General features: G+C 38.7%; 1 protein-coding gene and 2 long non-coding RNA genes across 5 annotated transcripts; 1 reads left to right on the plus strand and 2 right to left on the minus strand.

Moving 5' to 3' along the window:
- Positions 1–415: 415 nt before the first annotated feature.
- Positions 416–1739, plus strand: LOC148696186 (uncharacterized). Its single transcript, XR_015963806.1, has 2 exons — positions 416–449; positions 1388–1739. It is a non-coding gene; the product is annotated as an uncharacterized LOC148696186 (long non-coding RNA).
- A 3363-nt stretch (positions 1740–5102) lies between these two features.
- On the minus strand, positions 5103–11245 carry ERD1 (Clp ATPase). 2 transcript variants are annotated; one of them, XM_068449644.2, is made up of 12 exons: positions 9859–11245; positions 9278–9417; positions 8961–9190; positions 8703–8811; positions 8492–8622; positions 7533–7634; positions 7162–7443; positions 6984–7072; positions 6584–6878; positions 6192–6425; positions 5781–6014; positions 5103–5551 (listed from the first exon to the last, which is right to left on the minus strand). In XM_068449644.2, the coding sequence occupies exons 1-12, from the start codon at positions 10590–10592 to the stop codon at positions 5228–5230; spliced, it is 2904 nt and encodes a 967-aa protein (XP_068305745.2). In that variant the 5' UTR covers positions 10593–11245; the 3' UTR covers positions 5103–5227. The 2 variants fall into 2 exon arrangements, with proteins under 2 accessions (XP_068305745.2, XP_068305744.2); XM_068449643.2 differs by having other exon boundaries at positions 6984–7075; positions 9859–10811.
- A 642-nt stretch (positions 11246–11887) lies between these two features.
- On the minus strand, positions 11888–13468 carry LOC148696187 (uncharacterized). Of its 2 annotated transcripts, none has more exons than XR_015963518.1 (2): positions 12413–13468; positions 11888–12322 (listed from the first exon to the last, which is right to left on the minus strand). It is a non-coding gene; the product is annotated as an uncharacterized LOC148696187 (long non-coding RNA). The 2 variants fall into 2 exon arrangements; XR_015963519.1 differs by having other exon boundaries at positions 11888–12344.
- Between the last annotated feature and the right edge of the window lie 2582 nt (positions 13469–16050).

Consider the following 16050-nt stretch of genomic DNA (forward strand, 5'->3'; position numbering starts at 1 on the left):
GCGTCTTGTGAGGACCTATATTTTCAAAAATAATTATATATAATTATATGTTGTATATACTTATTAATTTCAGAAAGTTTTGTATTACTTCTTATTTAATCGTTAATTCATTTATTTCATTTTTCTATACTCTAATTTACTATTATTTTGAACCAAATAAGTTCAGTGCACCATTACAATAGTATTTGAACTATATATTCATATTATTCATTTTCTTTCCTTTTACATTATTTTATTAAGTTGTTTGTTCTATTCTAATTGGACCAAAACCATAGCCAATTAAAGGGCTTTTACATCATTCCTATCAATAGCTTTTAGGCAGTGTAAGTTTGCTTGGTCTAATCTCACCTTCCTCTGTGCCGACTTCCCTCTCCTATAAATAGAATGTTATTGCTTCGGTTTTCGTAGGCTAGATGAAACGTTTTCTATCGGGGTCTACTCTCTCTCAGGTTTAAAGAGTTTTCCTTTCTAGGTTTTCGTCTTAGTTATTCGTCTCATATCTCTGTATGTTATTAATAAATTATAAATGTTTGTATCTAAACTAAAAAGGGGTTGTTGGGCATCGTTATGCATATGTATTTGAATTCATTCATACTGTTGTTAGTTTTATAGAAAAGTCTTTCTAGTCATGTTGTTCTTTAGTGATAGCCTCTTATGTTTTGTATTTCGCATGTTACATAACAATACCATGTTGATTCCTATTCTTGGAAAGGCACTGAACTTTAGGAGACTTGGATGCTGCTCTATTGTAAAGAGAAGAGTCGAAGCATGTACTGCATATATATGTATATGTATGGATGTATGTCTATTGTTAAATAAATAAGCATGTTGGTAAATGGTTTTATGTACAGTTTAATTTATACATATTACTTGAATGGTTTTGAAGGTAAAAGACTTTTGAATAAGCACTATACATGTTTGCTATATACGAAACTATGTTGTATAACATTATAGTCAACCAAATGACTTTTGAATTGAGTGGCGTGGAACTGATGAGTCTTAAGTGTGTTGATTAGTATTAAAATTCATATAAGGCATTTGGTAATTTTCTTATACTTGTGAATAGGAGCTTATCACAGTTGTGGTTTCTTGTGTTATTATCTTAGAGCAATACTTTGAAATCCAGGTAGGGCAAATACGGCAGACTTTACGGAGATTGGCTTTATTAAATTTCGTGAAGCATTATATTATTATTATCGATCTTGTTGGTTGATTAATGTGATCTGGGTTGCTAATTGGACACATATTGCTCTTGTGTGTTTACTTGTTATTGGTTATGGAATTATTGGTGAAATGCTATTGGTTGAGAATATACTATGGTATATGTGAATGATAAATGAAAGTATTTGTGAATCATTCATAATTGGTCGTGTGGTTGGAGTTTCAGTGGTGAGAAGGAATTGGAAATGATCTTTTGTGTAGTTAAGCCAAACTCTTAGTAGGTACCAAGTCTCAGGCGAGCCCACAGCGCACAATTTCTTTGAGGGTAATTCGGGATTGGCGACGAAGGGTTTTGGCAAGATGACTAACAAAAGGGGAAATTGGGATGATAAGGTTATGTCCCTGCTAAGCTGTTGAAGCTCACCCCTCTATTGTTATACAGGTTTATGAACTAAACAGTCAAAAGTGGTAGATAGGATGAGATCGGATTAACTGTGAGGATAGAATTTGTATTTATTTATTTTAGTCTTGTAAGGAATCATGAATTATTTTTATAAGACGAATTTCATATTTTCTCACCCAGTTTCACTTTCCTTTTGTTTAATTTTATACTTAACTCACGTTTCAGATTCGGGTTTGAGTTTTTATTGCCGATCCTGGGTCCGGGGCGTGACACATCTAAGCCAGGCTTAGCCAGAGGCTTAGGCCTTTTTTTTTAAATTTAATTAAATTTATTATATAACATATAAATACATGTCTACTTATACTTTATAAAATACAAATTGTATTGGGATACATAAACTACGAAATAGAATGACATATAAATTATAAAGTACTAGATTATATTGAAAACATGGGGAACCAACATATAATGAGTGTTCATCCAAGTATCCAACAAGTCTCTTATAATTTATTGAAAAGGTAAAATGAAAAATGGAAATTATCTGTTTTTTGTCTAAGTAAGAGTTGCAACCTAGGCAGTCTAGGCGGGCACCTAAATAGTCTAAACACTCTTTTTGGTTTTTTAAACGTTTAAGGATTAATCATAGCAGTAATCATCTGCCTAATGCCTAAGCGGAATTTAAACAGCACCAGACGAAGACTTTTAAAACAGTAATAAAATCAACAACAAAACAAAACAAAACAAAAATACCACTCACCCTCATCACAACAAACAGTGAACATATATGAAAGCAAATGACATCTGTTATCCCAATTTTGTTTTACTTGAGACAAAAGAAAAATAAAAGTTGCAAAAGTCAAAGATAAATATTTGCGGTGGCAGTATTAAAATATATATTTCAGATGACTTGTGACTAAGTGGAATGTTAAAGTAATTGGTTGCATGAGGCCCGTTGAGCTTGGTTTTAGGCCCATATGGCACTCCCTACACATAATACGTAGATAGCTAATAAACATTTGATATTAAAATGATAATGTACACTAAAGGATGCGGGTTTGAAGTAAGCTATCGGTCATAATATGTGTTTGAAAATCGATATAGGTGGAAATATTGATATACAAATTTATAAAAATATCGATATTGGTTGCATTAGATGGAAATTATGGAAATTTATAATGGGTGGGTATATCAACTCATTCAAATTTAGTCAAAATTAGAGATAAAATTTCTCAAAAAAAAAAAAATTAGAAGTTCAAAATTTGTAATGGGTTTGGACAAATTTTCTATAGTGAGTCAGTATTTTCTTACATCTCGTCGATATAGGTTGAAGTTTCCATTTTAGCCCCCTTTTCATATCAGTCATTGATTTTTTAGATATTTCGACGAAAATATTGACAATTTCGTGAATATTTTAAACATTGGTAATAACAATTTAATATCAAACTCATCATCCATAAGAGTTGAATCTAAAACTGTTCACTTACAAGTAAAAGAATAACACCTGTAAGCCGTATTGCCAAGGGACATGATATATATTTTTTCCCTCTCTCATTGATGATTGTTCAATGTGTAGGTGCAATGTATACTCCTTACTCTTCCCCCATGACCCAAAAAAAAAAATTATTATAGAGACAAAGGCCAACTACTCCAGGGCAGCTCATCATTTAAAAACAAAGGGAATAACGTTTGTGCAGATGGCTCAAAAACATAGAAAGTGTTATTGGCACTCTAAAAATCTCATTCTACACTCCTCATAAGTGTATTTTTCTTTCTAAATATAGAAAGTTTGGAGTGTAGAATGAGATTTTTGGAGTGCCAATAACAATTCCCCAAAAACATATACCAAAAAATTAGGATTAATACTAATTAAATTAAGGGAGAGTCAACATTAAATTAGGTGCATAAATAAGAACACAACAAGTACATAATTCAAACCCCACATGGTTTTTATTTTACTTTTAATTCTGATCCCTTGGCACTGATATTTTATTTGCCTGATCTGAGACATATATTTTAAATTTACTATTATTAAGCGGAGGGGAAATTTCAAAAGTCTTATATTAATTTTGGGAAGGGGGAGTTTTGAAACCAGGACATGTAAAAATCTAATAGTCTATCCATTAAAATATTGGACTAGATCTTAGAGATATATAAGAATATAAGGATTTGAAAAATGTAGCGGTAGGTATAAAATTTACCTACCTGTAAATAAATCCAAAAGAAGAGAATTTTGTAAGATCAAACCAAACAAATTTGTCTACTAAATCATAAATTAACAGATGGATTAAAAAAAAGTTGAGATCTTGATTGATTGGAAGGACGTTCGTGAAAATTGAATGGAGATGAAGGAAAAAAAAGGGCAGATTTTACATGAGCAACATCGGTCGGTTAACTCTTGCCACTTGAGATTTAGCAGAATTTTTTACAGGGTTGGAGGAATGAGACAAAAACGAGTTTCGAGTGTCACGTGGTATATTTTAGAGGCCATAATTTTAGCGTTGTCACTAGCTTAGCTGTTGACAGTTGTGACCTCTAGAGCATGTCTTTTTCACTGACAGGTGAGCCAAGAGCAAGTCCACCGGGAGTGGATTGCCTGGCACCCGGCACCCAAACCAGGCTGGCCCCCCGCCAAATCACTCCACCCCAGCCTAATAGGCTGGCACCCAGCTCAAATCAGGCAAAAGACCAGCCTAAAATCGACAGACCCAACAACCGGGCCATCTGACGTTGGCCGAGCCATCCACGTTGTCAATGCCGACGCCAGCTCTTCCCACAACCTTCAACCTCCCGCCAGAGGACTCGAACACCTTGCAGGTGACCTTGGACTCGGACACCTACGGATGACCTCGTCGCAAAGCTAGATCTTGATCCAGAGCTCCTCGCAGTTGAGATTGTAGGAGTAGTCGACATTAGCGAACTGCTCGAGGAGGTTGATTCCGGGCTCTCCGAGCTTTTCTGAGACGAGGACGGTGGACTTGGCGTCAAGCTTCTCCGAGCTTCTTTGGGTTTTTGTAGCATTTCTACTTTTAAAAGGTCTGATTTTTCTCCTCCTCCGCATTGACATTTGACTCCAAAAATATTATTAATTATATCAAAAATTAATAATTTTTTTTTATAAAGTCGGAATTTTTTTTAAAATTTTTTTTATTTATTATTTTATAATTAAAAATATTAATATTTTAATAAAATTAACTAGGCTATTTTTTGTTAGAGATGAAGATGCATTTGATTTATTACTGTTTATTGGCATATATCACTGTTCACTTAATGAATTAAATATGATAAATGCTAGAGCATTTTTTTAGGAATCGACTTGCTCTAAGGTCATGTGCACAAACGCAACTGATGCTAGCATACTTGCACTAAAAATCGACCATGAATTATCCTCCAATGTGTCATGCTGACGTTGTGCCTCAGTTAGGCCCATACAGTGTTTTTTTTTCCCCTTCTATTTATCAGTGGGCCAACCTGAATTGTTTTGTTTAATTACTGTTACTATTAAAACAATATTAAGCAATAATAATTGTACTAAAGCGAGAAAGTAAAAGGCGGCAGCGTGCCAATTTGTATTTAAAAATAAATAATCTGAGCCCAATGCTTCAAGAATTAATGATTTACTATATACAATTAATTAATCACCTGAGAACTTAAACAAAACTTTGATTAACTACAAGATGGATGTTGTACACTGCTATTAGACAACCGGACACTCTGATCTGATCCATTTCTTATGAACGGGTTTCCGGTAGCATCCATGTCGATAACGACTGTGTCACCGGGCTTGTAACCTCCGGCAAGAAGCGCTTCGCTCAACGGATCTTCAATGATTGACGTAATCGCCCTCCTAAGCGGGCGGGCGCCATAAAACCGGTCGTAGCCTTGCTCACATACGAGGCCCTTGACTGATTCAGACACCACCAGTCCCATTCCCAGAGACATTAGCCTCTTCTTCAGCTCTTGTAGCATTAAGTTTACAATCTCGAGCATCTAGCGTAAAAAAAATGATACAAAGATTAGAATGTAAATACGATATCAAGCAGGAGGTTACAAGGCCGGTGAGGAGCAACACCGGAGGTTACAAAAATTCAAAGATGCGGAGTTTGAGGAGACAAACTGCGTTATGGAAACGCCTAACCCTAGAGAGATAATGGATTAAGGTGATGAATTTCTACTTTTAAGGGACTGGAATTCCTAAAATCAATGTAAGATGGCATACCTGAGCCCTTTGAAGGGGATGGAATACAACTACTTCGTCTATACGATTCAGCAACTCTGGACGAAAATATGTCTTGAGTTCTTCCATTACAGTTGCTTTTAGTCCGGCATATGAAGTTACCTCATCATCTGCAAGCAAGAAACCAATGGAGCTTCCTCTGCCCTTGGCAATGATAGTGGACCCAACATTAGACGTCATCACTACCAACGCATTCTTAAATGACACTCTCCGTCCCTATCAAACCCACATTGTCGACAAAATGAGTCAATAATCAAAGACTGTAGTAAGAAAGAAAGCGATCACAAAACTTAAAAAGTTAGAGCAACCAAAAAAACACTAAGGAGCAACCAAGCGACAGTTTCCTTGTATAGAGCTAAGTACCCAACTAACTTAAAGCCAAAGGTAACAAACCTGAGCATCAGTCAGGTGGCCATCTTCAAAAATTTGGAGAAGGATGTTGAAGATATCTGGATGGGCTTTCTCTATTTCATCAAACACAACCACTGTAAAAGGTCGTCTTCTAATAGCTTCGGTTAGAGTGCCCCCAGCTCCATAGCCAACATAACCTGGGGGTGACCCTATTAATTTGCTAACAGAATGGCGCTCCATGTATTCACTCATGTCAAACCGTAGCATGGCTTCCTCCTGTAACAATAACATCAAGAATCACATAAAATATTTTGATTGGATGTATGCCTATGCCTCATCGAGCTCCTAATGCATCAAGGTTCCATTATGCTTTTAATCTTAGCAATTACTCAATGCAGAAAGAGTACCTTCTCTTATAAAGAGTGAAGACTTACCGATCCAAAATAAGATGCAGCCAACGCTTTTGTTAATTCAGTTTTGCCAACCCCGGTCGGACCACAAAAGAGCAGTGTTGCCATGGGTCTGTCAGGATCCTTCAGTCCAACCCGGGATCTCTTAACAGCTCGAGAAATGGCAGCAACAGCCTCTTCTTGACCAACAACCCGTTTCCTAAGCTTCTCATCAAGACCGACCAGAAGCATTCTGTCATCAGCAGTGAGCTGCTGAAGAGGGACTCCTGACCATAGTGAGGCAACTGCTGCTATATCCTCTGGTCCCACCACTGTAGGTCTGAAAAATATATTCGCAAGAAATCCAGTTAAAAATCATTCTGTGACCTCAGGAAAGGCCAACTGCATTATCCTCCAGATATGGTTTCAGGGCCAAAGATCATACTCAACATCAGATGTGGAAGATGAAGAGGAGGGTTCTCTGATATCATCCACACTAGAAGCATCGCCATTTTTTAGTTCAGTTGCTAGGACCTGCTTATATTGTAGTCACAACATTAGCGTCATACGAGGATCACTAAACACGATAAGTACATAGCAGAAAACAGGAGCAATGTCAGTACCACTTCATGCATCGCCTGAACTGTCCGAATTTCTTGCCAATAGTCATCAGGTGACTTTGAAAGTATACAAATTTGCTGTTCTCTTTTCCTCTTAAAGGCATCCATACGAGCTCTACTTCCCGCTTCATCAATGAGATCAATAGCTTTATCAGGTAGATATCTATCAGATATATATCTTGCTGACAGATACACAGCCGCAATAATGGCTTCTGGTTCATATCTGCAGTTGTGATGGGCCTCATATTTCTCACGTAGACCTAATAGTATCCTAACTGCATCATCCTAAAAAAATTTATATCATTTCAATTCCAGGTTGTATAATGACCGATCACTTCACATACAGTAAGATGAAAATTCATTTTGAAAAATACCTGGCTTGGTTCATTAATCCAAACAGGTTGTAATCTTCGTGCAAATGCTTTATCCTTTTCAAGGTGCAACCTGTATTCATCTGCAGTTGTGGCTGCAATACACTGCAAACAACAGAATGTTAATGCAACTTATACTAAGAGAACTTAGAAAACAAGCACAGATCTTAAACACAAAATCAGGCCATTGCTCCAACATAACTGATTTGGATTCCATTTCCACGTAACAATAAAGAAAACTACAGTGGGATCACAAAAAATCTGGACTTCCTATCTTTGTATGCCAAGATTCATGCGATAAAATAACTTGAGCTACTCAGAGCAATAATGCATGAATGAATGAGATAATAGCCCTAGAAACTTAGAAAGTGTACTGAGTCACTTTCCAACATCACTGACTGAAATAAGAACAAGAAACGAAAATGTACCTTTGAATTATTATATCTACTTGGGAAGGTTAAGACAATTACATCATAATCTAAAGAGAAAAGGAACTTGACTTGAGTTCAACATTAGTAATTATATTTGGTAATAAGAACTAGCGTCAATCAAATGCTTAAATCCCTGTACTTGCCTTTGGGTGCAAGCATCATTATCAACAAGTTATCTCTCACTATTAGTTCTTAGCAATCTCGCAATCTCATGCTTAAATCCCTTCTAGCATACAATTTAGACTTTCTCTTCAGTGCATTAAGACGTTTATTCAAAGGATCTCTGGGTCAAGCACTAAGATAACCCCATAAGTCTGAGCACTAAGCATAACGCCATAGGTCAATGCCCTATATTGCAAAGACCAGTTAACGACTGATCATATAGATGACTAATGGCTTCCAATTAAGTGTCAGTGATGCCTTCACTAACTAGATTTAATATTTACTACGAGATGCCATGCCAATACATGAGGACGGTCACTAAAATTACATACAGAACAAGATTGAATGAAGGGGAAGTAGACAAATAACCTGTAATTGACCCCTCCCAAGGGGAGGTTTTATTAGATTGGCAATGTCAAGACTAGACCCCTTATTTCTTTGTCCAACTGTTCCAGACTCAATGAGGGTATGCACTTCATCAATAAAAAGAATAATGTTTCCTGCAATGCAAGCACATCATGAATGAGCAGACAGGAATTGATTATTTTCTTATATAAATAACTGAAAAAAGTTTACTCACCTGCTTTTTGTATGTCACTTAACAATGTGGTAATACGCGCCTCCAATTCTCCCCTCTCCTTTGAACCAGACATTAATAGTGCTATATCCAAGGACATTACACGTTTTTCCTGTGGAAAAATAAAGCTAATCAAATTATTAATATGCAGCTACATTAAATTTTATGTATAAGCAACTGAATTGGGATGAGAGTGTAGAGCTAGATGAGCTAGATCAGTTAGATGAGCTAGAGAAATATAAATCATTTGTGAGAACACACCAGGAGAAAAGCAGGGACATCCGCCTGTGCAATACTAATCGCCAGTCCTTCAACAATGGCTGTCTTTCCAACCCCACTTTCACCGAGAAGAATGGGGTTATTTTTACTTCTGCGACAAAGTATCTGAATAATTCTCTGAACTTCAGTGTCTCGGCCAATAACAGGATCAACGAGTCCCTCACTAGCACGGGCAGTAAGATCCACGCAGAATTGGTCCAAAGCACTTTTGTCTGAGAGGACAGAGGAATTACAGGGCAATTCCCTCTGATTTTTTAGCAAAAAACTAAACAATAGAGACGAGCAAACCTACTTCTTACCTTTCTTTTTCCCAGAAGCAGTTGATTTTTTGGAAGGGGATTTTTGAAATCCCCCAGATGGTTCTCTACCATCTTTGACAAGCTCTACTTGAAGCCTCGAGGTTGCCTCGGCTAACAACTGGTTTACATCTACCCCCAGTCTGAAATCGCATTCATTTATTAGCTTCAGAATGGAAACTCATATACACTTTCGCACCTTAAACCTCGTCCCCATATATGAAATAATGTAAATGCAGCCCGTACAGATGTCATATGCTCTCTATCCCTCTCTCTCAGGTCACACAATTTCATTACAAGGTACAACTTTTCGGTTATGTACCATGCAATTGCAAACTCGTCGAAGCATGAAAAATGCTTAAGGTAGTTATCGACAAGAAAATAACCAATTCCCACCATTCATAACATGAACACATGGAGAATATAGAGGACTAGGCATAGTAAACAAGTATAGGCACATCATATTTCCTTCTACCAAAGTTTTGAAATCATATGTTTCACACTACATTTCGAACAAAGGAAATTCATAGCTTATCAACCCAATTACCAAAATTAGAAAAATAAAATTGAGGACAAAAAAGTACCTTTTGAGGACCTGACCAGCACTTCCATCATCAGCGGTGAACAAACCAATGGCAATGTGCTCCGGCGCAATGAAATTGTGAGCTCTAGCCCTCGAATACTCCAACGCCGCCTCGAGCACCCGCTTTGTGCTAATTGAGAAGGGGACATCGGTGGCGGAAGCAGAAGCAGCTCGGCTGGAAGGATCAACTTCTGCAGAAGCAGAAGTCTGACTTTGATTATGGTGGTGCCAAATGGCGCCAACAGCTTCCCGGGCCTGGTCTATAGAGATGCCCGAGCCGAGAAAGCCGTGGGAATTCGGATGAAGATGGCGGTGCTGCTCCTCCTCGGCGATCAGACCCAGAAGGAGGTGCTGGGTAAACACCATGTTTCTGCCAAGAGCTCTGGCTTCTCTTTGGGAAAAGATGACGGCTTTGATTGCTCGCTCCGTAAACCGCTCGAAGACGGCGGCGACGATCCGGAGCTTGGTTTTTCGCCGGGCAGTGGGGCCGGTGGGAAAGGTGCGAGCTTTGAAGGGGGAGAGGAAAGAAGAAGCAAAAGGTGGTGATGGGTTGGTGAGGCGAATTGGGTAGAGAGAGAAGACTTGGCTGCCGCCGCCGCTACTTCTGCTTTGGCTGCGATCATAACGGAGGAATTGAGTGCAGCAACAATTAGAAGTAGAAGAATTTAGAGATGGAGTCCGCCATTGAAGTGAAGGAATCAGCACGGAGGAGGAGGACGACGAAGACACTTGCATTCTCCTGAGCTCTGACTTCTAGAGAGAGAGAGAGAGAGAGAGAGGAAGGTGGGAAGGTTTGGGTTTGCTTCGAAAAAATAGTGTAAAGAATAAATGGAGGATTATTGGATCCAAAAAATTGTATAAAACGATAAATTTGTTAAGCTGAAGACGAAATAAAAGTGTTTTGATTGATGCTATCGTTTAACCACGTCCAAGAGATCTCTTCATTTCCAAGCAAAAGCAAAGACTTCTTCCTTCTTCTCTTTTCTTTTTATACTCTCTCCCAATCATTAATCAATGCTTCTTAAACTAAAATTTATGAACGTATTTAGTCTAACAAATTGCAAAGAAAAAGAGTATGGAGATTTCGAATACTAGTGTGGTTTTGACTAAATGAGCTCAAGAATATTTTTATCTTAATTTATTTGATCAGTCTTATCATAGATTAGGAGAGACTTTAATGTCTGACAGGTCAAATATCTGTATAATCAAACACAAAACCGAGGTCACCTAAATTATCATTTGCATACGGTTAGTCGTACATAAAAATCATTCCAATTCAAGAGTCAATTGACATGTGTGCGGTGTGCCCAATTTGAACAAGGGAACATACGGCCGACTAGAAAGTAAGCATATGAACGCTGCCTGCCCGCCGGCCAAAACAAAAGAGTAGCTCATGATTGGAAGAGCAAAGTCACGTTTTAGTTTGATGTCGGAACCTTCCACCGTTCAAATGCCAAATACGTTAAGGAAATTGGGTGAGGACAGAACAGAACCACTTTTGACAAGTCCCCAAAAGTACCATTTTTTCGCTTGCTTCCCAATTTTTTTTGCAAAATAGTAGAAAAGTAAATAGGTTTCAAGTTTAAACCTTGATGAGAGAGACTCCAAAGGAAAGGAAAGAGAAAGGGGGACGAAAGGTATGAGTAGAATAGGCCGACACGTCAACCTTTGCTCTTTGTACACGTTGCGATTGTTGCTTTTTCTCCTCCTCCTACGACTCTTTCTTTTGTCCGGATTAAAGAAAACAACAACAGTTTTTTATTTTTCTTTCTCACAGATTCGGGGGCTGACTTGGCAGATTCATACCCAGAGAAATGAACGTATATTTTAAGTTAATCGTGCATTATTATGTAGCATTTTTAATTTTAAAATGCAGAATTAACTGTCTGTTTGACTATGAAACCGTCATGGAGTACTATCCACATGTCCATATATGGGTAGATGATGAGCTTTATGTTTTAGGATATAGGATTTCTATTATTTGATCTTTTTTAATTTACCTGATGAGATGATCGATAATTATAAGGATGTGAAAAGTAAAAAGAGATGTGTAGATATCACATCCCTTTAGTTAACAAAATATATTAGAATACAAGTTGATATCCACCACTTACTCGACGGTGTTACGATCACAACCAAAATCTCTCTTTTCAATTGGGCATTTGTTGAGGTCAGTCTGTATTAAGGACAAACACTTGCCCAACTCCCCTTTCCAGCATGTTACGAAGGTTGGTTCTTGTATTTCATACACTAGGACCTGCTAAATACCAATTTCATCCCCCAAAGAATGCAGATTTTGTTGAGTTGGGTAAGGGTTGAATTGGAAATGTCATGGGATTAAGTTTGCCAAACTTCCCTTCCATCATATAAAAGTTTGGTTTGTACATATATTTCTGTTACATATCAATTTTGAGCCCTAAAAAATGCAGCCCTGCTGCTTTTATAATCCAGCTGACTTTCCAGGCCTGAAACACAAAAGACATGAAACTAAAGTTACTAGCAGGTCAGCAGCAAATTGATCAAGGTAAAAAATGCTAGAGGATAGATGTCGTTACCACTTTGAAGGATACTGAGTTGGCGAGTTTCTGTTTTTATTTCCTCCGAAGACATGTGTGAACACGAAAGATTCCTTGAAACAAGAAACCAGAATAACGTGTACAAAATAATATTTTTGTGTTTATGATTTTTGGGGTTACGATCTCTCTTAAATTTGGTCCTCTGATTCTATCTCCGTAAGATCTAGATTTGTTGATCCAAGGGCCGTCGAGGCTTGATCTTGGATGAACAGTTGTAAGTTTCTTCAAGGGCCTTCGAGGCTTGATCTTGAATGTTGATGGATGAGCGGATCTTCAAGGGCTTTTGGGCTTGATCTTGAAGAACGGTTGGTTTTCTTCAAGGGCCGTCGAGGCTTGATCTTGAATGAACAGTTAGTTTTCTTCAAGGGCTTTTGGGCTTGATCTTGAAGAATAGATGTGTGGATTTGTTTGTTAATCCAAGGACCGTCGGGGCTTGATCTTGGATGAACAGTTGTTGAACGGATCTTCAAGGGACGTTGGGCTTGATCTTGAAGAATGGGTGTATGGGTTTGTTGAGGCTGTTGATCCAAAGGGCCGTTGGGGCTTGATCTTAGGATGAACGGATGATGAATGATGAACACTTTCTTCAAGGGGCCGTCGGGGCTTGATCTTGAGTTGGTGGGAGTTCTTCAAGGGCCGTTGGGGCTTGATCTTGAAGGAGGATTTGACGAAGAACGAAGAGTGCTTTCTTGATCCTTCGGGATTTTCTTGAGAGCTTTAGAACTTTAAGGCTTCAAGGTTTTGGTGTGTAGAGAAATGTATTTGTGAATTGGTTTTGGTGTGTGTTGGCTTTTCTTGGGAATTTGGATGGTTGGAAGCTTTGGAGTTTCAAAGCTTCAAGGATTTGGGGAATTCTCTTCCAATTTGGGAGTAGAGAAATGTATTTGTGAATTGGTTGATGCTTGATACCTTGATGGAGAAGCCTATTTATAGGCTTTGAGAATGAATCACCACCACAAAATATTTTTTTCCTTTCCAAGCACCTTTGCCTAATTTTCCCACTTAATGCAATATTGAAATTGAAGTGGTCTAACTTATGGCCTAATTTCTCACTTAATGCAATATTGAAATTGAAGTGGTGTAACTTATGGCAATATTGAAATTGAAGTGGTGTAACTTATGGCCTAATTTCCCACTTAATACCATTTTAAACTTGAAATGTGTATGCTTTGTCATTGCCCAAATGAGAAAAACTTGCTTTGATCCGTAATGGATTGAAGTGTGCTTACCTTGTCATTGCCCAACATGAGAAGAAAAACTTGTTTTGATCCTCAATGGATTGAAATGTACTTGCCTTGTCATTACCCAAAATGAGAAGAAAAACTTGTTTAATCCTTCAAGGGTATTTCTTCCTATTTTGTTGAGTCACACGCCATGTGTACAATTTGTACAACACGTGGCGTATGCCATGTATGCCTTGACACGTCAAAACTTTAATGCATTGGTGAACATTTGTTTTACTGAAATTTCGATGTCTACAAATGCCCCCACTTCAAGGCGCGTCGTAGACATGTGCTTGTCACGTGTAGAAGATGCGTTTTGAAGTCCCTTAATGTAGATGTCAACACAAGGGCCGTCGAGGCTTGATCTTGAATTGGGCTGGAAATTTCTTCAATGGCCATTGAGGCTTGATCTTGAGTTCGACTGGAAGATTTTCTGGTTTCCTCCAATCGTTGATTTTCCACAGGCTTAGTCTTGAACTGGGCTGGAAATTTCTTCAAGGGCCATTAAGGCTTGATCTTGAGTTCGACTGGAAGATTTTCTGGTTTCCTCCAATCGTTGATTTTCCTTTGTGCTACTCTTGAACTGGGCAGCAAATTTCTTCAAGGGCCATCGAGGCTTGATCTTGAGTTCGACTGGAAGATTTTCTGGTTTCCTCCAATCGTTGATTTTCCTTTGTGCTACTCTTGAACTGGGCAGCAGATTTCTTCAAGGGCCATCGAGGCTTGATCTTGAGTTCGACTGGAAGATTTTCTGGTTTCCTCCAATCGTTGATTTTCCTTTGTGCTACTCTTGAACTGGGCAGCAAATTTCTTCAAGGGCCATCGAGGCTTGATCTTGAGTTCGACTGGAAGATTTTCTGGTTTCCTCCAATCGTTGATTTTCCTTTGTGCTACTCTTGAACTGGGCAGCAGATTTCTTCAAGGGCCATCGAGGCTTGATCTTGAGTTCGACTGGAAGATTTTCTGGTTTCCTCCAATCGTTGATTTTCCTTTGTGCTACTCTTGAACTGGGCAGCAAATTTCTTCAAGGGCCATCGAGGCTTGATCTTGAGTTCGACTGGAAGATTTTCTGATTTCCTCCAATCGTTGATTTTCCTTTGTGCTACTCTTGAACTGGGCAGCAAATTTCTTCAAGGGCCATCGAGGCTTGATCTTGAGTTCGACTGGAAGATTTTCTGGTTTCCTCCAATCGTTGATTTTCCTTTGTGCTACTCTTGAACTGGGCAGCAAATTTCTTCAAGGGCCATCGAGGCTTGATCTTGAGTTCGACTGGAAGATTTTCTGGTTTCCTCCAATCGTTGATTTTCCTTTGTGCTACTCTTGAATTGGGCAGCAGGATTCTTTTGGTCTCCCCCGAAGGTCTGAGCTTTACTCCTTTTTTCTGTTTCTTTGTTCAATCTCTCCAATTCGTATTGAAGAGGGTTAGAGGATAGCTCAGCATATGCAGTTGTTGCTTGTCTCCACATGCTTCAATGTATCATTTTCACTTGCCTTACTTGCTCCCCTTTGCAGAAGTGGTCCCTTCTCTGGAAGTGTATCAACCGTTGAAGATGACTACTCGAGAGCAACGCTAGGTAAGCAACCAGGGAATAGATTCCAGGCAGTCGGTTCCAGATCGGAAGACTGACTCCAAGTGCCGGCTGATTGCTTCTTTCACTTTGCCATGCGAGTAAGAACAAGGACAAAGGAAAAGACAAGGAAAAAGCATGATATGAGATACCTTTGCTTTTGAAGAAGCGGCGAATGGATCAGCACATGTATTTGTTGTGCTTGTCTCCACATACTTCAATCTACCGTTTCCTCCTGGGTCATCTGTACTCCAGGCATCTGGTATCTTCTTTGGGGAAGAAGAAAAAATTGAGTATTTCGAAAGGCTTTGCTGGGAGTGCGCCCTCAGAGGTGAGGAAGAGTTGGGCATTTTTTTTTTTCAGGTCTGCCTTGCCATAAAAGATGAAGGTCGACATATATAGGGATTTCCCAATAGCAAGTGGTGGTTATGTTCTTTTACCCTTGTCGACAAACGTCTCTTCGATTTTTTAACAAGCGTCTCTTCGATTTCTGAGCGAGTGCCTCTTCGAAAAAGTAGTCACGGGTGCGGCTCTGTCACCACGCTTGTTGGCAAAGGCGCGTAGTTGGGATGATAACCTTCACGTGTTTTCAACTTTGTCAGAGATCTTTTGACAAAGTTGAACGCGTTATCTGAAAAGCCGCGAAAGCGTCGCCGAACTTCACGCAGGAAAATCCGATTTTTTGAATCGGTGGTCGTATCGCCTTGGCTTTTTATAGAGGTATCGATTACCTCCAACATGCACACTTTGAAGATCGCCCGTTTGTGAAAATCGTCTTCGGCCCTTTCTGATTTTACTCCATCCACCTTTCTCTTTTAACCTTTTG

Source organism: Pyrus communis, chromosome 6 (assembly GCF_041283825.1).
Source record: "Pyrus communis isolate YQ-2024b chromosome 6, ASM4128382v1, whole genome shotgun sequence".
NCBI lineage: Eukaryota > Viridiplantae > Streptophyta > Magnoliopsida > Rosales > Rosaceae > Pyrus > Pyrus communis.

Excerpts from the sequence above, each read along its gene's own strand:
- ERD1 (XM_068449643.2), bottom strand. The coding sequence starts at position 10,592 with ATGCAAGTGTCTTCGTCGTCCTCCTCCTCCGTGCTGATTCCTTCACTT. Across the intron at positions 9,191-9,277 it reads TGCTTCTGGGAAAAAGAAAG|ACAAAAGTGCTTTGGACCAA; the intron begins GTAAGAAGTAGG and ends CTGTCCTCTCAG. Across the intron at positions 7,444-7,532 it reads GGATTAATGAACCAAGCCAG|GATGATGCAGTTAGGATACT; the intron begins GTATTTTTCAAA and ends AAATTTTTTTAG.